The sequence below is a fragment of the Pygocentrus nattereri genome, chromosome 3 (genome assembly GCF_015220715.1).
Source record: "Pygocentrus nattereri isolate fPygNat1 chromosome 3, fPygNat1.pri, whole genome shotgun sequence".
NCBI lineage: Eukaryota > Metazoa > Chordata > Actinopteri > Characiformes > Serrasalmidae > Pygocentrus > Pygocentrus nattereri.
The window spans coordinates 38,591,823-38,616,625 of NC_051213.1; the positions used below are offsets into that span (position 1 = coordinate 38,591,823).

At 39.9% G+C, this 24,803-nt stretch overlaps 1 protein-coding gene across 3 annotated transcripts in view; it reads right to left on the reverse strand.

Annotated features, from left to right (window-relative positions):
* Window positions 1-24,508, reverse strand: part of asic1c (acid-sensing (proton-gated) ion channel 1c) — a 95,419-nt gene extending 70,911 nt beyond the window's left edge. Inside the window, exon 1 of one of the 3 annotated variants that reach the window (XM_017700721.2) lies at window positions 23,062-24,508. In XM_017700721.2, coding sequence (XP_017556210.1) covers window positions 23,062-23,625 — 564 coding nt within the window. In that variant the 5' untranslated portion in view covers window positions 23,626-24,508. Of the gene's footprint in view, window positions 1-13,619; window positions 14,425-23,061 lie in introns of those variants that run through there. The other 2 variants (XM_017700720.2, XM_037537088.1) reach the window with 2 other exon arrangements.
* Between the last annotated feature and the right edge of the window lie 295 nt (window positions 24,509-24,803).

A 24,803-nucleotide genomic window follows, 5' to 3' on the forward strand; every position in this document is an offset into this window, starting at 1 on the left:
AAAGAAGCATTCTGCATCTTTTATACAGTGGTAGAAAACAGTTGCACACAGAAAGCTAATATTCTATAGAATGATATAGTAAAAACTTTTTTTAATCGTTTGTGAAAATTTTGAACTCCAGGTGACACAGTGCAATCCAGTCATCTTTGACAAAAGTCTGGAAAACCTTGGCCTATGTAGTTGCAAGAGCTATTGACTTTATGGTTGTTGTTTAATCTGAAGGAAAACGAGAGAGAGAGGAGGACAACGGGGGGAGAAATAGTGGATCAGGAAGTGCAGAGAATTAGGTGGAATTCCATAAGGTGGAAGTGAGGGCAGCTTTAAAAAGGATGAAGAATGGAAAGGCAATTGGCGCAGATGACATACCTGTGGAGGTATGGAGATGTTTAGGAGAGAAGGCAGTGGACTTTTTAACCAGGTTGTTTAACAAAATCCTGGAGAGGGAGAGGATGCCTGATGAGTGGAGAAGCAGTGTACTGGTCCCCATTTTTAAGAACAAGGGTGATGTGCAGAGCTGCAGTAACTACAGAGGTATAAAGTTGATGAGCCACACCATGAAGGTATGGGAAAGAGTTGTTGAAGCAAGGCTAAGGCGAGAGGTTCAGATCAGTGAGCAGCAGTTTGGTTTCATGCCCAGAAAGAGTACCACAGATGCAATTTTTGCGTTGAGAGTGTTGGTAGAGAAGTACAGAGAAGGTCAGAAGGAGCTACATTGTGTCTTTGTGGATCTATGGAAAGGCATATGATAGGGTGCCAAGACAGGAACTGTGGTACTGTATGAGGAAGTCAGGTGTAGCTGAAAAGTATGTTAGGGTGGTGCAGGACATGTATGAGGATAGTAAGACAGTGGTGAGGTGTGCAGTTGGAGTGACAAATGGTTTCAAGGTGAAGGTAGGGTTACATCAGGGATCAGCTTTGAGCCCCTTCTTGTTTGCAATGGTGATGGACAGGTTGACAGATGAGGTCAGGCAGGAGGCTCCATGGACCATGATGTTTGCAGATGACATTGTAATCTGTGGTGAGAGTAGAGAGCAGGTGGAAGAGAATCTGGGGAGGTGGAGGTTTGCACTGGAGAGGAGAGGAATGAAGGTCAGTAGAGACAAGATGGAATACATGTGTGTGAATGAGAGGGAGGCAGGTGGAAATGTGAAGATGCAAGGAGTAGAGGTCGTAAAGGTGGATGACTTCAAATATCTTGGGTCAACCATCCCGAGCAATGGACAGTGCAAAAAAGAGGTGAGGAAGAGGGTGCAGGCAGGATGGAGTGGGTGGAGACGGATGTCAGGGCTGATGTGTGACAGAAGGATAGCAGCAAGAGTGAAAGGGAAGGTTTACAAGACAGTAGTGCGTCCTGCTATGATGTATGGTTTGGAGACTGTGGCTGAGCTGGAGGTGGCGGAGATGAAGATGCTGAGATTTTCGTTGGGAGTGACAAGGCTGGACAAGATTAGAAATGAGCAGATCAGAGGGACAGTGAAGGTGGAGCAGTTTGGAGATAAAGCCAGAGAGACCAGGTTGAGATGGTTTGGAATGTGTTGAGGAAGAATAGTGGATATATTGGTCAAAGAATGTTGGAGATGGAGCTGCCGGGTAGAAGGAGAAGAGGTAGACCTCAGAGAAGGTTTATGGATGTAGCGAAGGTGGACATGGAGATGGTTGGTGTGAAAGTAGAGGAGGCAATGGATAGGGCAAGATGGAGGCAGATGATCTGCTGTGGCGACCCCTAGAGGGAGCAGCCAAAAGAAGAAGAAGTTTAAACTATACATCTGAACTTCAAGCTTGCTCCAGTATGGCTATTTATGTTCATTAACTTGGTCTAATAACTGGAATGAATAAAGTTGGGAAGAAAGTTGACTGTCATATTTATTATGTTAGGCTGCATTTTTACACATAGTGAGGTTTTCATGGCTCATGTCCATAATTTTAGATGTGTCAGTATTGATCATGACATTCTCAGGGACTTTGATGCACCCTTCACTTTCTGTTACGGACTCTCCACGAACTGCTCCAAAAGCTCATTCTAATTGCACTAGTGTTTATATTTGCACTATTTATATCCACAGACCTTAATCTGTATGTGCCTTATGTCACTTTAGTGTTAATTTCAAGACCTCTTATATTTATATTGTAACGGGGAGCGAGGAGGCGGACGCACACGCTGAGATAAGCGAGATTTATTAGGGGCAAATCCAGGGTCGTAGTCAGAACAGTCCAGGTTCATAAAGCCGATGCGTACAGAGTTAGGGTATGACATAACAAAGACTAGAATCCACACAAACAAAGACCAGGTACAAAGAAACAACGATACAATGACTGGCAAACGCAAGGGGCAAACACAGGGCTTAAATACACGTAACAACGAGGGACAGGTGAAAACAATCAGGGGCAGAGTTACAAAACCAAAACACGAGCACATGGACAGGACTGGGAGGGGCTAATCGTGACATATATATTTTTTATTATTCTATTTTTCTACAATTAATGTTTATATTTACAATTAGTGTTTAGTGTTTTTTTTAGTGTCTACTTAAATTCACACTTTTCCTGTTTAACATCTATTTAATGTTACTGCTACACCATGTGGTCTGAGAGTAACGCAATTTCAGTACACAGTATGTCCTGTACATATTGTAGTACTGACAAAAAAGCTGACTTGACTTGATAAACATTCCAAAATTCTCATCACCACTATGCATAAAAAACTCTGCAGTTTCACCAGACAAAACAGTAAAAATGGCCAAAAATGGGTAAAGAGAATGTATGCTTTAGGGAGATAAAGGGGAGCTCTAGGATTTGCTCTTATAAAATTAGAGAAAGTGTCATAAGGCCCTTAAACTGTTTATAGAAAATTCACTTGAGTGCTGGAAGTTTCTGGCAGTAATACTAACATTATTTGCTGTAAGCTACTGATATTACATTTAAAAGCATTTAAAATACAGTAAAGATGGATTTTCATTGAATATAAAGTTCATTGAAGACACTTTCTCATCAAAGTCTGACGTTAATAGCTGACACATTTTACTTGACATTTCCAGTGTAGACACCTTGAAGGCTTTACTACGTGATGAAATATCACACTTGAATGTACACTTGCTCTTGGTAGTCTCTTCTAAATCTTTTTTGAATGAAACATGCAGTTAGTCCATATTGACGAAATGCTCATGATAATGATCATATACTCATAAAAGCCTTTCATGTAATTTAACAAGATAACAGTAACATACTGCAGTATCACCCAGCCCTAGCCAGATACAATGGAACATGCACCTGTTTTTGGAATGTTTGTCCTTGTCAGTAGTAGCTGTTCATCCTCATGCAACATCAGGCTGCTACATTCAACTAAAGTCTCTGAGAAACCTGCCACCATGTAGAAAATCAGATGAAAGGTGAACTCTGTCTCAAAAAGGACTGCCTTGAAGCTGTGTGACTGTCTGAATACTGATCATGGAAGAGGGTGTGAGAAACGTAGGGTCAATGCACCGAGGGGAGACTGATCAGACTTTAGGAAGGAGGTTCACTACAGACTGTTAAAAGAAACATCACATCTGAAAGTGGAAGAACCTCTTATACAGTCAGGATTCATGAGGTAAAGCCTGTGAATAATTTATAAATAATGTGGATTTCTGCATGGACAGCTCACAAAATGTGATTTCCACTTAAGTCATTTTAATGAGACATTCTTATGTAACAAATGCTCACATTTGAATGTGTCTTATTTTTGCTGAACAAGTACTTTAAATTATGACAAATATTTTAAACAATTAAGGCTACTGATGGGAAAAAACATAGGAAGCCTTATTTTTGGTAACTAGTAGAACCTCCTTTAAAAACTGTGGCGAACACGTTTTGCTTGAGTGCTAGCTTAGAATCTCCACTCTATCAGTATTTGCGCCTGTTTCTTGTTCTACTTCTTCTAGTTTATACAGTGACTCCACTGTATACTAGTCCTTGAGTAATATGCACTGTATGTCTTTCCAATGTCTTAGCATTTCTGAGTCACATTTCTGAGTTTTGTGTATTCCTTTTTTGTGTGCCTGTGTGCTAAACTGTTGTGGCTGTGACTGTTGTCTCTTTGTAATTATGAATTTGCCTGGAATTATTTTGTCAGACAATTTTTAAAACTTGTCAGTTTGTTTTGATAATGACTTGTGCAAATATCCAGTAAAGATCTACTTGCCTATAAAAAAAAACTGTTCTGGATCTTGCTTCACCCCAGAGTTATTCGGATGGATTCAGTCATGACTTTGACCACTTACCAAAGTTTCCACTTTTGTGTCATCTGCTCACAGAATATCTGCAGACATCCACTGCAGTCACTCTAAGGCTCTTTTTAAGTTGCTGAACTGTAGGATGAGCAGTCCTAGAAGGAAGCGGCAAATGAAGTTCTTCCAACAGGAATTTTGTATTTTGTAATCTGTCTGGCTTCAGACTAATGAAGTCTCCTGTTTGTAGAATCTTTTTTTTTTGGTGACCAGAACTTTGTTTAACAAAACTTTTCAGTCAGTTTGACTTAACATCTAACTCTAATTAGTCTCTTTTCAAAAAGTCAGGATCATTGTAGAAATTTTTCTATCAATAATTTTTATAACAATGTTAAAAATAGAATTTTTAAAAATAAAGATATGGCAATTTTGAACATATTTTTTATTGCAATGTGTGCGTGAATGTATATATCCATGTGTCTGCCTTGTGATGGACTGGAGACCTGTCCAGGGTGTTTCCTGTCACCCAATGACAGCTAAGATAGGCTCCAGCTCCCCCCTCAACCCAGAAGGATAAGTGGCTTACAAAGTGTGTGTCTATTTTTCATGATTATTTATTGAATGCCACAATCTTTCAATATCTGAGTATATTAGAGTATGCTGAGATGTTGAGATGTATGTTATGCTTTTTCCCTTTTAAAATGTCCCCAAACATTTTCAATAGGACTGAGGTTTGGTAACTTTTCTCTCAAAAAAAACAAACAACAAAAATTGTCTCAGTTCTAAATAATACATTCCTAAACAATTAGTACATGATAATGAAATTTTTATGCTAGTTTTTATAAATGGTGAAGTAAAAAGCAAGTAGAAGAAGTACTCCCTGATCTTACTGAAACTGTCTTCATTTATTACTACAATTTAAGGTAATTATTTATGAGCCCTTCACAAACATGGAAGACTGCCATTAGTCAGTGGTGTTTGACAGAACAACAGAAGTGTTTAGAGGTCTGAGTCAGCTGTTTGAAAATGAATTCTCTGTCATGTTTTAGCAAATGTTTACAGTTAGTCAAGTGAGTCCATTTAGGATATACTAACAGTCCTGACAGGAAGCTCTCATGGAGTGAAAAAAGCTGTTTACAGTAAATAATCCTGACTATTGATTATAATATGTATAACTGCTAATGATCACTCCGGAAAAGAGCCGAACATGCTAAATTCTGAGGGGGGTAGGGAGAGAGAGAGAAAGAGAGAGAGAGAGAGAGAGACAGAGAGAGAGAGAGAGAGAGAGAGAGAGAGAGAGAGAGAGAGAGAGAGAGAGAGAGAGAGAGAGAGAGAGAGAGAGAGAGAGTGAGTTATTTCAGATTCATTCATCCTGACATTTACAGCAGTAACATGCTCTAATAACATTTATGCGTAAAACATGAGTGCTTAAAATAGGCTGTTTTAAAAAGATGCATAGCTAAAGGCTAATTCAACAACTTTTTCAAAATAATTCAACTGTAAAAAAAAATGGAACAATGTAAACAAAGACATTCAGAATGCTTAGATGTAATACTCGCAGGTTAAGCAAAACCAAATCACAACTGTTCACAGTGCTGGTGACACAGTATGAACATTACAAACATGCTACCTGATGCCTGACATTGTTGACGATACTTCTGAGATATGGTTTTAATCTAAAACATATTTTTTAAAAGTACATTCATGTAGCAGATTTACATGCAGAGTGCTGTATGGCAAAATATCACCCGAAGTAAACCTCTTTTTTACTATAAAATACATTTACCATTTTACCATTCTCAACTTTACATGTAAGCACTCAGAAGATAAGTAGTTTCACTGGTAATTTTGGATCGAACAAACAAAGACTATGTTTGTGTTGTTGACCCCTGCAACCCCTGATTTCTGTCATCAAAATCATAAAGAAATCTGTGACAGTACATTTCTCTACAATATCTACACACTGACTTTTGTTGACATGTTAACAGTTAAGTTATGCAGAGGTTTACGGTTGATGTGTCTGAGACTACTTATGAATTGGAACAATTTTGGGTTGCCCCAAGCAGCTGCTTTCAGTCTAGTTGACAGAAAAATAACAATACAAAAAATAATGTTTCCCAACTACTAAATATTTGTATTTGTTTTTGATAAATGGCAAAATAACATGTTTTGTTAGCACACTCAGAGTATTGGAACTTTTTGACTGATCACGTTTATTTGTTATTATGATTTAGATTATATTTTATGAGCCACAGTCCAGAAGGTTTCACAATTTTTTTTCTCATAACTGTAAGAACAAACTCCCCATCAGGACCAGCACTAAAAAACTACATGAAGTTGAAACACAAACATCAACTTTAAACATGTGCACAGCAACAAGGATCTTCATGAGACTGTGGTGTTTGACAGATGTTTGAATTTTTGAAAATTCTCTTACTTTCCATCACTTATGCTCACAGTAAGTCAAGTGAGTCCATTTAGGAAGTGCTAATAGTCCTGATAGGAAGTCTAAAGCGAGATGGCCACTTAGTAAAATCGCTGAGTTCTTAAAAAAGAGAATGAAAGCATGGGAAGCATTTAATATGTGCTAATAGTCCTGATTGGACGTTCTCGTGTAGACCTTGTCTTTGTTTCTCAACCCTCATGAAAAAATATATAATGCATACATTCTTTACATTCGTTTTAGGGGACTTTTCAAGGAAGTTTGCTAATGTGTCAGAACCTGCTTATGCAACGGAACTTTCAGTCAATTTGCAACGACAATAACCCATCAGAAGTGTAATCCTCCTGGGTAAACAATGGGGAGATTTCATTTCCAGGCATTTGCTGTAAATTGCCCTAATTACTGTCAAAATGACTAATTGATAAGACCAGTATAATCCATAATGAGAGAGAATGCCAGAGAGAGAACAAGCACAACACATTTTGCATGTTCTAACAGAATTTGTGCTAACTGATGCTGCTATTCTATCAAGTCTGCCAAAGAGCCACTGGCATATAAATACGACAGTGACCTGATTGCTTCGTGTCACCGATATGTACACTGATATATACCACCTGACCAAAAGTACTGGAACACTTTCTAATTATATAAGAAATCAACTGTCAACTGTCTGTGCAACGCCTTGAAGAAACTGAGGTACTAGATACTGCAGTGCAGAAAAGAGCAGAAATAACAAAAAAGTCCCAATGGTGGAAGATGACTTGCACTGAGGTGCTCATCCCTGAATTAATAAAAGAGGACTGGATGGTGAGGTGCACATCTTCACATTAATAGATGAGGACTGTATGGTGGACAGCGTTCCACAGTGCATCAGCATAGCAATTCAGACGGAAGGTGGAACATTGTAATAAAGACGTTTGCATGAACACAGCATGCATTCTTTGAACAAATGGCCTGCTGGAAAATTGTGTCATGGCTGCAAGTCTTGTTTGAGATTTCAATGCCATTCTTCAAGTTTCTGTCAGACGAAGCAACTTCAAACTCAGTAATGGTCAAGCTTTAACGAGTATAAAATCTACTATGCTGTGTGCAAGAGTGTGTGCATCGGTGTAAACTGTTCTAATGTCATCTGGTAATATACTGGGCTTGACTTGACTTGGAATTTCAGGCCTATGTACATTAAAGCTACGGGGGGGGGGGTCACGGGAAAGAAAATGTTAACAAGCGTGCCACCTAATGTTTGTCATTCATGCACCTTCTCAAAAAACCTAATTTAATGCTAATTATGCTTTCAAGCAAATAATGTTATAGATATTAATATAGATACTATTATAGATACTACAGGTACTGGTACTGTTACAGAACTACAGTGTCTGTATGTTGATTGTTCTCAAGCAAACACCACTATAATAGAATTTAAAAGCAGAGAAGTGGTACTTTATTACTGTTGACTGCATAAGCAGCCACGCTGATATGACCTCATATGCTAAATTCAGAGCTGAGAACACTTTCCCAATTTTTCCCAGTTTATGCAGCGCTTTCTCAGTTTTTTCCGTAGTGAAAGGTCCAAAATTCAGAGTTACAAGTGTAAGTCAAAAACAGCATTACTCCCACTACTTTGCACTGTTCTATTAACGCAAGATACAGTGTGATTGCACTCTGATAAGCCTCTACTAATTCATGGAAATAAGCACCTTAGCATGAGAGGATGCACCATTAAGCTACTCCCTTGATTTTGCTTACCGTTAATACCACATAAGACTGTTGAGTTTAATTTAATACAAAGTGTTATTAGGTTCAACATTCTGGAATTAGCCCATTACTGCTGTATTGAACTTCTTAGATGACTGAATCTGCAGGTGCACAAAACATGACATTCCTAAAAAAAATCAAAGAATGTAGTTCTCCATTCAGATGCTGTAGTGCTGGTAGTACAGAGTAGATGAAGTGCATTATAAGTGTTTGGTTTTCAGCAGTTGTAGCACTAAGCACTCTGCTGAATCCATATGGATCCATCCACAGACACAGATCCCTGACAAGTCGAGGACTTCATGGGAATGCGTAATGCACTGTGCATGCACAGGAATGCACGATATGTTGCGGCTCTTCTCTGCTCTGTCAAAACGGCACACGCTCCTGAACTTGCCTGCATGACATGAACCTCAGCACAGCAGTACAGTGTCAAAGGTAATCTGCCAACAATTAGATCCAAACCAGCACCCATCAATTATGTTACAGTGCATAAATGCACGCATGCACACACACTCATGAACACATGCTATTAAAAGTGACTGATTTTGTGTCATCTCAATGACCTAGCAAGTGTTTGTCATTATGCACAACAAAAGCAATTACCCATGAATGATTTGCTTTGGCGAGGCAAAGCCCTGTTGCCAGGCAACACTCATGTAAATGAAGAAAGCTTCATCTCTAACTAAAAAAGTATAGGGATGGTTACTGAAGTGACAGAGGAAACTGTTTTAAATCAAGACATATAGTGATGTTTCAAATGCCATTATTAAGGTGACGTGCAAAATAAGTCGCTGAGCCACTCACATTTTTGCCAAAAAGGACAGGATTTGAAGTAGGACAGAATCAATAAGGGCCTACGAAATCTACTAAATCTGCAAACCTCACCTTCGCAAGAGCCTATAAGTGAGAGTGATATGAAATGAGTGCACCTTAGCCGGCGCCAAGAAACATCAATTTCTTTCAAAGCAAACAGAAGGACTGTAAATAAGCACACTCTCCTTAAGTAAACACCTTCCTTATTAAAGGGTTTCAGTTTACACTGTTCTATACTGTAATATTAGAATGACAACATTCTTGCAGCAAAATTATATTACGAAGCAGCACCATACTGCTCACCAGCTAGTTAAAATCCTGCTCCGAATAATAAAGCACAGAGTAATAATTTACACTTGCTCTGGTAGGATAAACAGAAAATCTTAAATCTTGCTCGAAGCAATGGTAAAAAAAAAAACATTGCAAAAACATGAAAACAGCAAAAGTTAAATGATTCATTTGAAAGTTAATTGAAAAGCTAAGCTTAATATGAACCAAAAGATGTTACAAATATTAAAGCTTCAATCACAGAACGGCCAGCGTTTTGCTGTGTTAGTGACAAGTGCAAATAGAAATAATGATGTCACAACATTCAGGACAATTTCTCAATTTGGACTACGTTTGTCACTTGACTCGGATTTGTGCTTAACTGACTCGTGACTTGACTCTGAAGATCTGTGAAATTTCAGAGAGAGAAAAAAAGCAAAACTGATTAGGACTGCCAATCTTCTCGTAGTAAATTCATAAAACCTTTCAGTTTTACTATGAACACACTCAGTGTTGGGGTTTGAGGGTACAGCATTATTGGTACTGTACATAGTGAATGTATGATTGCCATGGCAACTGTAGTCATGTCCACGGTCTAAAAATCCTGCCTTCAAAAAATCTTGTCCAGTCATACATGTGGAATCTGATAAGCTATCTCATACCAGAGCATGTGAATGGAAAGGAGCAGCAAATATTTTCACTCCTTGCTCAAAGCGATTCTGCAATCTCTCCACTCCAGCGCCACTCCAGGTTCACTATTTCTCCATATGATCCATTCATAAAATATTTTTATCCTGAATGTATGAAAAATACACTACACACTTTAATTACATAATTTATGGCCATTATTAAAAAACAGTTCAAAAACTTTAATCAGTAGGTAAAAGCTTGAAATAACAGCCCAATCACAAGCTAGAAAACTGCTAAGGGTAGGCTAAATAAATGCATGTGCTCTTTCTTGTTTATCATTCACACAGAAAAATGTATCAGCTCTCTGTATTGTCTGTAGAACTTTGCTGTGATTGGTGAGAATTTCCAGCTTTAGGTCTGATAAACAGCTCTGCAGCGCACACACGGTCTATGAATAGCTGTCGTATGTGAGCTGTAGCAGTCACACTGCCACATCACTCATGTCACGCAGAGGACTGCCTGGCTTGTGGGATGGAGCAATACTGGAGCAATTTTGGAGCAAGAAAAATCACGGATGAATTTGTGAAAAGCCGCTCCTCTGTGATTCTGCTGCCCAAAATTACGTCGCTCAGCTCCCTGCTCCACTTCTACGCCGCCCCACTCACATGTTCTGTGTCATACCCTGGATTCCTAATGCCTAGTAATTTTAATAATGTTGTATTCCTTATTTCTAACTATATATATATATATATATATATATATATATATATATATATATATATAGATAGATAGATAGATAGATAGATAGATAGATAGATAGATAGATAGATAGATAGATAGATAGTTCCTTTATGGATTGTTTAACACTATATTCTTAGTCCATCATCCTAATTCCATTATCAAAGCACAGCCCTGGGATCAAAATGTTGCATAAGTGAATGTTGGAATGGTTTTTGGCACGCTTACTTAATTCTTTAAAGACTTGATTTACAATAAAACAATCACACTTAAATCTTAAAAATAAATGTCTACTGCTCTACTAATTTTTCCTATAGTTCAATGTTTCATTTTAAGCCGTGGATATTCAATGTAAGAAGAAGAGCATCAGTTCAGATCAAAAGTTACAAAGCTTTAAATGTCTGTCTAAACCTGATGGGATGCATCTGCTCATGTCAGGTTTGGCTGGATGTGTCAAATGTGAAATTTGAAATCTGAGACTTGAAATCTGACCAAACCTGACCATCTGCTACTTTTAACATGTTTTATCCTGGGATTCACTTTGCTTTGTTACTTTATTTTAGTTTTTCTTTGCTTTAATTTGTCATGCAGTTGTCACCCTCTCCTGTTGTTGACAGTATTTGGCATATATTCACAAAACAAAAAAAGTTTGTGAGAAATGGATGTGAGGTAAATAAAATGCAACTTTGGAAAGGACACACAGTTAAGTGCAGCAAAAAGATATACATATTTTTTGGACAAAAATCTATTCTTATATGTAATATTTTCCATGGACAGAAAGAGTTTTAGGTTTAAACAGACAAGACCAACTTTATTCTACAGCTTGAGAAAAGTAAAGTATGGAAAGTTCACCCAGCCAAATCTTTCAGAATGTCAGTTAAAAGCACTGCTTGATAAATAAATGTATTAAAGCAGAACCTCATATGTTATATATTATTATATCTATCTATCTATCTATCTATCTATCTATCTATCTATCTATCTATCTATCTATCTATATGTATATATATATATATATATATAAAAAATCAAAACCACCTCCTTGTTTTTAAAATCCATTATCCCTTTTATCAGCCGCACTTACAATATCACTGCACTCTGTAGCTCTGCAATTACAGATTGTAGTCCATCTGTTTCTCTACATATTTTGATAGCCCCCTTTCATTTTTTTTTTCTTCTGATCACGATTATGCAGAGAAACAGATGAATTACAATCTGTAATGGTAAAAACTATAAAGTGCTCATATAAAAAAATACAGAAAAGAGGAATTACAGTATGCAAACAACATCCGCAGGCAGTAGCATTCAAATCTACATGGAGTCTCACTGTTTTATCACTGTCTATCCACATGAGTGCTAAATAAATGTCAATGGCTGTAATGTAGACCAGCACAATCAATCAAAGCTATAGCTAAAATGTGAAGTATGTCAAAATCAGCTGCTAGAATTGTCAGTATCATTGCTAAATTATCATGAACATACTGCTGAGCACTGAAAAAGAATGCTTTGTAAACAGAGCAAACAGACCACTGTTAAGGATGTAGATATCAGAGGGAATAGTAGAAAATACAAAGTACTGATAAGATTCACGAAAACAAAGTGCAGATTCTAGTTTGCTTAAAAGTAAATAAAAATTCCTGTAGAGCATCTCAACATCTAAGGTCCTCAACATCTAGGAATATCTATAGGTCAGAATATCAGGCAGTCATTGAACCTTATGGACCATCACGCCTACTTAGATCACAAGGTGCTGGCTTACTACTGGTACCTAAAGTTAATAAAGTTACATCAGTGGGGAGAGCTTTCTCATACAAAGCCCCTCAGCTCTGGAATAATCTTCCTGTTAATGTCCGGGACTCAGACACAGCCTCAGTCTTTAAGTCTAGGCTAAAAACTTACTTGTATAGTCAAGCATTTGGTAATTAGTCTTCTCTGTCAGATCTAGACCTGACAGAGTCTCTGCTGCTGTTATACTGAAATCTGTGGTCAGCCACTCTTTACAGAACTGATTCTGTGTTTTCTTCTTTTCTTTGCTGAGTTGAACAGCTGCCCACCCTGTGCGTTTGATGCTGTTGGCCCTTCTGCCCTGATTGGGTGCTACTGCTCACCAGCCACTGGCTTGACCACCGCTGTTGGTACTGCTGCATAATCATTAACTAATCAAATTAGCCATTGCTTTCTTTTTTCCCCACTTTGTTCTATAATACTTCATAATAACAATGTTTGCTATCCGGTGTCGACCAGAGGAGGATGGGTTCCTCTTCTGAGTCTTGGTTCCTCTCAAGGTTTCTTCCTCTTCTAGGGAGTTTTTCCTTGCCACTGTTGCCACTGGCTTGCTCATGGGGGCTTGGACCCGGATTATTTTCTTTTCTTTTCTTTTGTAATACTGATTGTTCTGTAAAGCTGCTTTGTGACAACACCTGTTGTAAAAAGCACTATATAAATAAACTTTGCTTGCTTGCTTGCAAAGTGTGTCTATTAAATTAAGCACTACTTAATAGCATAAGACAGAGTTTTTAAATCCTGCTCCTAGAGAGCCACTGCATAGATTCAACTACTCCCTAGATCAACACACCTGATCCAACTCATTAACTGATTATCAACTGCTTCATGCACTGGATCAGGAGTGCTGTGGCATGACATAGTAGAAGCTTTCAGCTAACTATAAAAAAGATTCTGATGACCACAAAAGGAGCTTTACCCAACTGCTGCATCTGATAAACTAGAAAGAGTCTTATAGAAAGATAGAAAGAAAATCTGCATGAACTACTCACAGTGGTGAAGTTGTAAGGGAAGCATTCCTCCCCTTGGAAGGTGCACTGGAGAAGCATATCATTAATGTCATGGCCTGTACGATCGTGGAAATCAGTCATGACAAACTGCTTGGGCTTGAAGTTCTCAAAATTGGCTTTTTCCTTCAAAGCAGCAAGGACCTCTGGCTCTCCAAGTTGCGGCATTGCAATCTGGTTATTCTCATTGAGTAGTGTTAGCATTTTCCCAGTATGATAAAGATCGTTTTTGGTGATCTTGGAAAAGCGAAACTTATTTAAATTGCAGAAAGTAATGACAGGAAAGGTGAGGTTAGGTGCTGCCACTTCATCCAGTTTGGTGATGTGATGGAACTCAAAGTAATATGTCACTCGGTCCATGCATACCAGCAGAAGCAGACTCAGAGAGCTCAGAAACAAGATGGTCCAAAAAAAGCGACGGAACGTCATGTGTCTGTAGACAAAAATGTATCTCATGCCATGCAGTGTGGAGGTGTTGGCAAAATCTTGCAAAGTTGAAGGCCTGACACTCTCAATTTTGTCCCCTGAATCTCCCTTCAAGGCTGTCATTGCTATTCTGTTTAATTCTGGTAGAACCAAACACAATGAAAGCCCTCAAAACCCTCAGTCCTACAAAAAAATTAGCACTGTCCAGTCTTCTGTTTCAATGCATTTAGAGAAGAAAATACATCACATGAAAATGGGGAAAGAAGATGAACTGCATCAGAGATATTCACTTGGAGAAAGGAGATGATCCTCAGCAGCCAACAGGACCCTGCCCCATCCAGTAAATTCCATCCACAAGGACTGACTGTAATCGCTCTGATAATGGTATGCGGTGAGTTTATGAACGAGAAGATTGAAAAAAAGAGGCTGCTAATCCTAGCTGCCACTTTCCTCCCTCTGCCTTGGCTCCTCCCCTGATGCTTCTCATCAAATGAAAATGCAGGATTGTAGAGCTCCTCTTAGCCCATCTCTTGTGTTTGACAACTGGGGGTTGGGTCACTTGAAAGCTTCCTTCTTGTTTTTTTCTTTTTTTTTCCCAGGAACCAAAATCAGCAATGAATGCCACACACTGATGCTAAGAAAAGCCATGTTGGTCTCATCCAACTGGCAAGCAGTTTTTCTTCCAGAATGGCCAGTCTGTAGATTTATATACTGATGCCTGAATCCTTTTTCTCCCTTTTGCAAGCTGAGAGCTTGCTGTTTGGTCCCCCTCCCTTACTAAGGCTCTTCAGTAGTTAGAATCCATCCCACTGCTGAGTACCTGCTTCACCAAAAGGAGAGGGAGTGCGTGTGTGAGAGTGAGAGAGAGAGAGAGAGAGAGAGAGAGAGAGAGAGAGAGAGAGAATGTATGTCTGTGATAGAGGGGGGCAGAGGGGGCTCTCCTTCAATACACTGTTTCCATGTTTCACAAGAGTGAATCGCAGCCCCCAAACTGCAATCTGACTGTAAAGCTACAGGTAGTTACCTGTCAGTGTTCATGCATAGCATTGCAATTCCCCCCTTGTCACATCTCAGGAGGCACATTTAGCTAGATTTGCTTCTTCTCTAGCATTCACCGCCTATTTATCAGTCCCCCTGGACTCCCACTGAATTTAATGGAAAGTCTATCTGCTCCTCCTCGGAGCACAGATTAATTGTACAGGACAGTCTCTGATAATCAATTAATGATATTCATCAAAGTAGAGTGATTTAAAAACAAATTAATTTAGTATTTGTTAAATGCAGGCATAGTGGTTTTGGTTCTCATGGCTTCACCTTTAGAGACTAAGAGACCCATTATCATATAAATTGATCATTTGAAACATGATGCATCACTTAGAGCTTGAACAATAGCTTGATAGCAACTGTTCCTCAAAGACTAAAAGATCAGTCCATGTCTTTACATAACCCTTCCACTTCAATCCTAAATGTCAAGAGAAAACTTCTGTCCTCTACAAAGTAGGCAAATTAGCATAACAATGACTGGATAGACAAGGTTATGGCTCTTTTTCCACAGGGCCCATCAAAATCCTGAATAATGTTCCAGCAGGGAAAAAACTAGTTAGATCTATGTTGACTCATCTTCATTTGAAAAATCAACATTACACAAATCAACATTACACATTACCATTACACAAATCAACATTACACAAAACTGGTTGATAACATCCACAATAACATTGATTGCTGAATTATCAATGTAGTGCTGTAGATACCAAAATGGCGCCCACTGTGGCAGACATCTTTATGTGTTCCTCCTGCAACCAATGCTATTTATTATTATTTTTATTAATTTATTATTATTTTTTTTTAATTAATTTATTATTTTTAAAAATAATTTTAAAATATTTTTTACATGGCCACCGCTACCCAGCCTGTTGCTAGCTAATGTTTGCTCCCTCGAAAACAAGCTGGATGAGCTGAGGACCAGAATAAAAACTCAGCGTGAGATCAGATAGGGCTGTGCTCTTATTCTCACGGAAACCTGGCTCTTGGACAGCACGCCAGACTTAGCGATCCAGTTAGAAAGGCACTCTATCCATCACGGGGACTGCACAGCAGCATTGGGGAAGAACAAAGGCAATGGTGTCTGCATCTATGTGAACAACAGGTGGTGTTCCAATCTAAAGACTGTTGAAAAACATTGTTCAGCTGACTTAGAGCTGCTGATGGTGAAGTGCATCTTTCTATCTGATCTTTCTATTTGATCTAAGTGATCTTTCTATCTGCCAAAAGAGTTCAGCCCTGTGTTTATTCTGGCTGTTTACATCCAGCCACGGCACTAGGGCTGCTGTGTGAGGCTATTAGTAAACAAGAGACCGTGCACCCAGCTGCCCTGTTCATTGTTGTTGGTGAATTCAACCACTGCAACCTGAGGACTGTCCTCCCCAAGTATCATCAGCACGTGAGCTTTCCGACGAGGGAGAGTAATATACTTGACCAAGTCTACAGCAATGTGAAGGGGCCTACAGGACTGTGCCTCAGCAGCACTTTGGACAGTCCGACCACATCTATGTGTTCCTCTACCCAGCATACAGGCAACTCCTCAAACAAGCACTTCCAGTGAGTAAGACTATCAAAGTGTGGAACTAAGAAACTGGTCTAGTACTTCAGGACTGCTTTGACAGTACAAACTGGGATGTGTTCTGAACTGCTGCTGTGAGAGAGGACTGTATGATTGATCTAGAGGACTATGCTTCTGGGTTAACAGGCTACATCATCAGCTGCATTGAAAGCATTGCTCCTACAAAGCGATGCAGAAAACACCCCAACAAGAAATCTTGGATAAACTGTGAAGTTCAGTCCATGCTACGTCTTCGCCATGCTGCATTTCTCTCGGGCAACACTGAAGATTACAAATGTCCATATCTATCAGAGAGGCCAAGAGACAATACAGACTGAAGTTGGAGGGCTACTACACCACCGCAGACTCCCAGCGCATATGGCAAGGACTGCAGTACATCACCAACTACTAACAGACGAGCAGGTTGGTCTCAACCAGCCACACTACACTACCTAATGAGCTGAATGAGTTCTATGCTCGCTTTGAGGCCCTCAACCCTGGCTGACTGAGAGACATTATGGCCACACAGAACACATCATTCACTGTGATATCAGTGGATGTGTGCAGGACCTTGAAGAGAATAAACCCATGGAGAGCAGCCAGCCCAGACAACATCTCCAGGCGTGCACTCAGGGTTTGCTCATCAGAACTGGCTGACGTGTTTGTGGACATATTCAATCTGTCCCTCACGCAAGCTTTTGTGCCATCATGCTTCAAGACCACCGCCATTGTGCCCCTCCCAAAGAAAAGCATTGTGACCTGCCTAAATGACTATCGCCCTGTTGCACTCATCCCAATCGTGATGAAGTGCTTCGAGAGAATAGTCATAACTCATATCCAGGAGACCATTCCAAACACTCCAGACCCTCTCCAGTTTGCATACTGTCCACAGACGACACAGTGAACACTGCCTTTCACACAGCCCTGACACACCTGGAGGAAAAGGACACGTATGTCAGAATGCTCTCCATTGACTACAGCTCAGCATTTAACACCGTCATCCCATATAAACTCTCAGAAAAGCTCCTCACCCTCTGACTGTCATCCGCCCTCTGCAACTGGGTGCTGAACTTTCTAACAGACAGACCCCAGTCAGTCAGAGTCAGCTGCCACACATCCAGTACAAGAACAGTGAGCACAGGGGTCCCTCAGAGCTTTGTGCTGAGCCCCCTTCAGTACACACTCTTCCCTTATGACTGCATGGCCTCCCAGAACAACACCAGCAACATCAAGTTTTCATTGGACTGATCACTGGTGGGGATGAGACAGCATACAGGAAGGAGGTGGCTGAGCTGGTGGCCTGGTGTTATGACAATAATCTTTCCTTGGATGCAGACAAGACCAAGGAAATGATTGTTGATCCAAGGAGGCAGCAGGAGCTGCACTCACCTCTCTACCTAGGTGAGACAGAGGTGGGGAGGATGAAAACCTTCAAATTCCTTGGCATCCATATCAGTGAGGATCTCACCTGGTCACACAACACACCTCATCATCAGGAAGTCCCAGCAGCAACTGTACTTTCTGAGAAGGCTGAGGAAATTTGGCATGCCAGCCAAAACTCTCAGTGCCTTCTGCAGGAGTACGATCGAGAGTGTTCTTACCAGCTCCATTATGGTCTGGTATGGAAACTGCACTGCTCATGACAGAAAGGCTTTCCAGCATGTGATCAAAACTGCACAGTCCATCTCAGGACCAGCCTTCCCCTCACTACAGGACATATATCAGGAGGGCCCACAACATAATCAGGGACAGTACACACCCCTAGCACAAACTCTTCACACTCCTACCTTCAGGCAGACACTACAGGAGTGTGAAGTCCAGGACTACAAGACTGACAAACAGTTTCTATTCACAGGCCATCAGGCTGGTGAATACCTCACTCACTACCTCTTCTCCCCTCCCATTCTGAACTGGTTTAACTTTGGCCAACCTTGCACTCAATAACTGCACCTTACATACACTGTACTACTGCTGTCAGAACACTACTGATTACATTTATCACTTGCACAGAACACTACTGCTTACATCTGTTACTTGCAACATACACTTTATGAACAGCTGCTCTACATACTTGCACATATGCACATGTAACTTTAATTTTTCTTTCAACTTTGCACATAAAACTGCTTTTTTACTATTGTTTTTAGTGTTATTCTTATATTTTCTATTTTTTTCTATTTTCTTCTAAGATTATATTAAAATTATATGTGGTGAATCAAGGAACAAGTAAGTAAGAATTTCATTGTACAGTGTAACTGCCTGTTCTGCTGTGCATATTACAATAAAACTCTTGAACTGAATTGAATTCATTTGCTAGACTGTCAAAATGCTTCATTGTTAAGCAATCAGTGCAAAAAAAGTGCATTACCTCAAAATAGGGTTGTTCCTGAGTTGTAACACAATCACAAAACTTTAAACTACTGCTCCAGGACAGGCAACTTCAACATAATATGTAGATCAAAATCCGGGTTGCTCAAAAATTTAAACGTGTATTAAATCGGTTACTGGCAATTTAGCACTGACACTAGGGCTGACCTGAACACCATTTTACAGGCCTCAAATACTCATTGGTATTTTTATGTGTGCTTCATTATGATTCTCAATAGTACACTTAAAAATGAAGAAAAATACTTATATTTCATACCTAACCACAACCATTTCAGTTTGATCGTTTTTTAAATTGACATATTCCTATTTTCATTATGCAACAAAATTTTACATCCATTTTCACAATTCATCCCAAAGAAGATGTGATGCAGATATGCTGTAATGTTAAGTCTGAGAAGGAGACAGATGAGTTTGACTGGATTTTTGCTTGGGTAGATAGCAGTGATAATACAGAAGTTAGAAGTAATAAAGAAACCTTTTAAAACCTTTGTTTAGCAATATGTGCTGAGCTTCTTCATCTAAATATCATTCATATGCATTTTGTTTTAAACATCAATGAGATGTAAATAAATGGGATCAAGTTAATATCACTTTACTTTTTTGGTGGATGAAAATCTCAGCCTCCCTTGTGGGTTTGGTTCTCCTTCTCCTGCTAGAAATTCAGATAATTTAATGGCTCACAATAAAATAGCTTTCAACTGTAAATTTAGGTGCTGGACTGTTGACCACATGCATGCTTCTGATGATTTACCACTACTGTAAATGCTCTGAGGTAGTATGCCTGTGGATGAGGCTCAACCAAACAAATAAGGTAAACCAGGCAAGTAAAGTAAGACCCTAAAATACAGCATCTACTGTCTTTTTTATGATAATCAGACTGTTCAATGTCTGGTTTGTTCCTCCAAGATTTTATCGGCTACATGAGTTTAACTTCTAGCCGGTTTCGCTCACTTAATTTGCTCTGACTTACTGTAGCCTATTTTCTTGTTCAGTTGGTTTACTTTTCTATTATACTACAAAGGAAGTATAACTCACACTGTACCAGAGTGATGGAATGAGAAAAGTGTGGAGAAAGAGATTGCTCATAATTCAAAGCAGTACCAACTCAACTCTGAAGAACTCTGTAGTATAGGCATGTGTCACTTCTCTTCACTGGTGATGGGACAGCCAACAGCAGCAGTAGGACGAAATCTAAGATGTATGGAATATTCATAACGGCTCAAATTCAACCAAATGTCTCTAAACCCAAGTGTTTGGCACTTCACTTTGCAGCAGAATAATGATTTGAGTTAAACATTCTACTAAAAGAGTGCAATGTCTGTGCCTGCCCAAGTCAAGAATCTTATCTGAATGCTACTGAATGAATTTCACGTACAGTGGGTTGCAAAAGTATTCAGCCCCCTTGAACTTTTCAACCTTTTGCCACATTTCAGGCTTCAAACATAAAGATATGAAATTGTAATTTTTTGTGAAGAATCAACAACAAGTGGGACACAATTGTGAAGTGGAACGAAATTTATTGGATATTTTAAACTTTTTTTAGAAATAAAAAACTGAAAAGTGGGGCGTGCAATATTATTCGGCCCCTTTACTTTCAGTGCAGCAAACTCACTCCAGAAGTTCAGTGAGGATCTCTGAATGATCCAATGTTGACCTAAATGACTGATGATGATAAATAGAATCCACCTGTGTGTAATCAAGTCTCCGTATAAATGCACCTGCTCTGTGATAGTCTCAGAGTTCTGTTTAAAGCGCAGAGAGCATCATGAAGACCAAGGAACACACCAGGCAGGTCCGAGATACTGTTGTGGAGAGGTTTAAAGCCGGATTTGGATAGAAAAAGATTTCCCAAGCTTTAAACATCTCAAGGAGCACTGTGCAAGCGATCATATTGAAATGGAAGGAGCATCAGACCACTGCAAATCTACCAAGACCCGGCCGTCCCTCTAAACTTTCAGCTCAAACAAGGAGAAGACTGATCATAGATGCAGCCAAGAGGCCCATGATCACTCTGGATGAACTGCAGAGATCTACAGCTGAGGTGGGAGACTTTGTCCATAGGACAACGATCAGTGGTACACTGCACAAATCTGGGCTTTATGGAAGAGTGGCAAGAAAAAGCCATTTCTCAAAGATATCCATAAAAAGTCTCATTTAATGTTTGCCACAAGCCACCTGGGAGACACACCAAACATGTGGAGGAAGGTGCTCTGGTCAGATGAAACCAAAATCGAACTTATGTTTGGCGTAAAAGCAATACAGCTCATCACCCTGAACACACCATCCCCACTGTCAAACATGGTGGTGGCAGCATCATGGTTTGGGCCTGCTTTTCTTCAGCAGGGACAGGGAAGATGGTTAATATTGATGGGAAGATGGATGGAGCCAAATACAGGACCATTCTGGAAGAAAACCTGTTGGAGTCTGCAAAAGACCTGAGACTGGGACGGAGATTTATCTTCCAACAAGACAATGATCCAAAACATAAAGCAACATCTACAATGGAATGGTTCACAAATAAACGTATCCAGGTGTTAGAATGGCCAAGTCAAAGTCCAGACCTGAATCCAATCGAGAATCTGTGGAAAGAGCTGAAAACTGCTGTTCACAAACGCTCTCCATCCAACTTCACTGAGCTCGAGCTGTTTTGCAAGGAAGAATGGGCAAAAATTTCAGTCTCTCGATGTGCAAGACTGACAGAGACGTACCCCAAGCCACTTGCAGCTGTAATCACAGCAAAAGGTGGCGCTACAAAGTATTAAAGCAAGGGGGCTGAATAATATTGCACGCCCCACTTTTCAGTTTTTTATTTCTAAAAAAAGTTTAAAATATCCAACAAATTTCGTTCCACTTCACGATTGTGTCCCACTTGTTGTTGACTCTTCACAAAAAATGTCAATTTCATATCTTTATGTTTGAAGCCTGAAATGTGGCAAAAGGTTGAAAAGTTCAAGGGGGCTGAATACTTTTGCAACCCACTGTATGAATTTCAAGTATGAAAGCAATAAGTTCCTGAAATAAGCAGGTAGTGAAATAAACTGCAACACAGCCCTGGCATAGCATTACCATGGAGGGTACCCAGCATCCAGGGATGTCAACAGGACACAGACTTCAGGCAGTGATCGGCCACAAAGAATTTTCAAGCATGTGCTAATGCCACTCATCGTTGAATTACAGCACACATTCTGAAATTTACATCACTGTCATCACTTAATTTTCAGATCAAATCTACTAATGGTTGAAAGGAGCAACTCAACAACCTTTTATGGCTTTTGGTATTATGGCTGTAAACAAATATAAATATAAATGAAAGGCAGTTTTTGTGCATTACTGGCTGTCAAAACTGTCACCTATTTACTCTTAGTCAAGCATGGTGACTCTAATGGGCAGTATGAACATGATATGACTGTCAATAGAGCATAACTTTGGGACACTATAATGCACAACTTTTGTGCCAAGTACTGTACTTTCATAATTTAAATGCTGGAAAATATGTATTTACTAATATATACCACATTTTAAGCTACTGAGCAACTGTACTGTTTAATTAATTAAACACTTGCTACACAGCTAGTACTTAGGTAGGCAGTGGAAATGATGGCAAAATACCTTATCAGAGATTTGTATTCAAACTGTACCGTATGCATTTCTACTCTACTGGTGGAAAAACATCATATGAGTAGCACTTGTCTGTTTACTGTTTACTAGAAATAAAGTAGTTTATAAGATTTGAATAAAACAATGAAGATCTGTATATCCACTTAACAGAATAAGACTACCCTTAGAGACCCACTGCCCTGAATAGATTCAACTATGCATCAACAAACCTGGTCTCCAGCAGCAAGAGGAAGAAAAACTGGTGTAAGAGATACACACCAATGGGGGAGCTTACTGTAATAAAGGTCAGACATCAGCAAAAGGAGCTTTACCTAACTGCTGCATCAGAAAAACTGGAAAGAAATCTATAGAAAAAGACAACAAAGAAACAGCAGGAACTCTGTAGTAACTCACAGTGGTGAAGTTTACAGGAAAGCAGTCCTCCCCTCGGAATGTGCACTGGAGAAGCATATCATTGATGTCATGGCCTGTGCGGTTATAGAAATCAGTCATGTTAAACTGCTTGGGCTTGAAGTTGACGAAGTTGGCTTTGTCTTTCAAAGCAGCAAGGACCTCTGGCTCTGCTAGATGTGGGTTTGCAATCTGGTAATTCTCATTAAGCAAAGCTAGCAATTCCCCAACATGGTAAAGATCATTCTTTGTGATCTTGGAGAAGCGGAACTCATTGAGATTGCAGAAAGTAATGGCAGGGAAGGTGAGGTTAGGTGCCGCCACTTCATCCAGTTTGGTGACGTGAGGGAACTCAAGGTAGTATGATACTCGGTCCATGCATACCAAGAGAAGTAAACCCAGAGAGCCCAGAAATGAGAGAGTCCACAGGAAGCGACGGAATGTCATGTGTCCATAGGCGAAAATGTGGCTCATGCCATGCAGCGTGGAGGAGTTGGCAAAGGCTTGCAAGTTTGAAGGCCTGATGCTCTCAATGCTGTCCTCTGAATCTCCCTTCATGGCTGTCATCGCTATTCTCTTTCTAATGAGAAATGACTTGACAATGTACTTAGCAAAAGTAAACAGAAACAGAATATTCTCCTAAACAGTGTAAGCTACGGCAAATTCTGAACTAAAGGTTGTGATAATACGAGTTCATAACACTGATGTCTTTAGATCTATAGTATCAAGAAGCTTGTGGGTCCTTCACATAATCAAGGGTACCCCTTTTGTCACAGGCTCCTCTGCTGTTGCCTCTTGATATCAGCTGGGCATTCAGGCACAACCAAAACCTTCAATCCCCAAGAAATGGAGCACCATCCACAGTTTCAATACAAGCAAAATGAAAAGTGCATTCAGAGAAGAAAAAACATCAGATGAAAACGGTGAAACAAGATGGAACTGCAATAGATACATTCGTGTGGAGAAAGGAGAAGAAGAGCCTCAGCAGCCAACAGGAACCTGCCTCATCCATCCAGAAGGACTGATTCTACATCGCTCTGATATTGGTATGCAGTGGATTTATGAATGGGAAGATTAAAAATGGGTGGTTGTCTGTTGCTCTTAGTTGCCACCTTCCTCCCTCTGCCTTGGCTCTTCCTCCACGCCTCTCATCAGACAAAAATGAAGGGTCAAAGACCTCCCCCAGACCTCTTGTGTTTGACAACCGGGGGTTTGTCGTCTCAATACCTCCTTCTCGTTTCTCCGGGATCCACAAAAAGCTACAAAGACTACCTCTGGATGCTGAGAAAAGCCACGTTGGTCTCGCCCAACCAGCAAGCGTTTTTCTTCCAGATCGGCGTCTTTAGATTTATACACTGGTGCCTGAATCCTTTCCCTCGCTTTTGCAAGCTGCGAGCTTGCTGTTCGTTCCCCCTCCCTCACTTCAGCTCTTTAGTAGTCAGAATCCATCCCACTGCCGAGCGCCTGCTTCACCAAAGAGAGAGAGAGAGTGTGTGTGCGTGTGTGTGTGAGAGAGGAGGGGGGCATGTGGGGGGAGGGAAGAGGAGGCTCTCACTCAATACACTGTCTCCAGGTTTCACAACAGAGAATCGCAGCCCCCAATCTACAATCTGGCTGCACAGCTACAGGTAGTTGCTTGTCAGCATTCATGCATAACATTGCGATTTCATCCTTGTCACATCTCAGGAGGCACATTTAGTTGGATTTGCTTGTTCTCTAGGATTCACAACCTATTTTCTAATCCT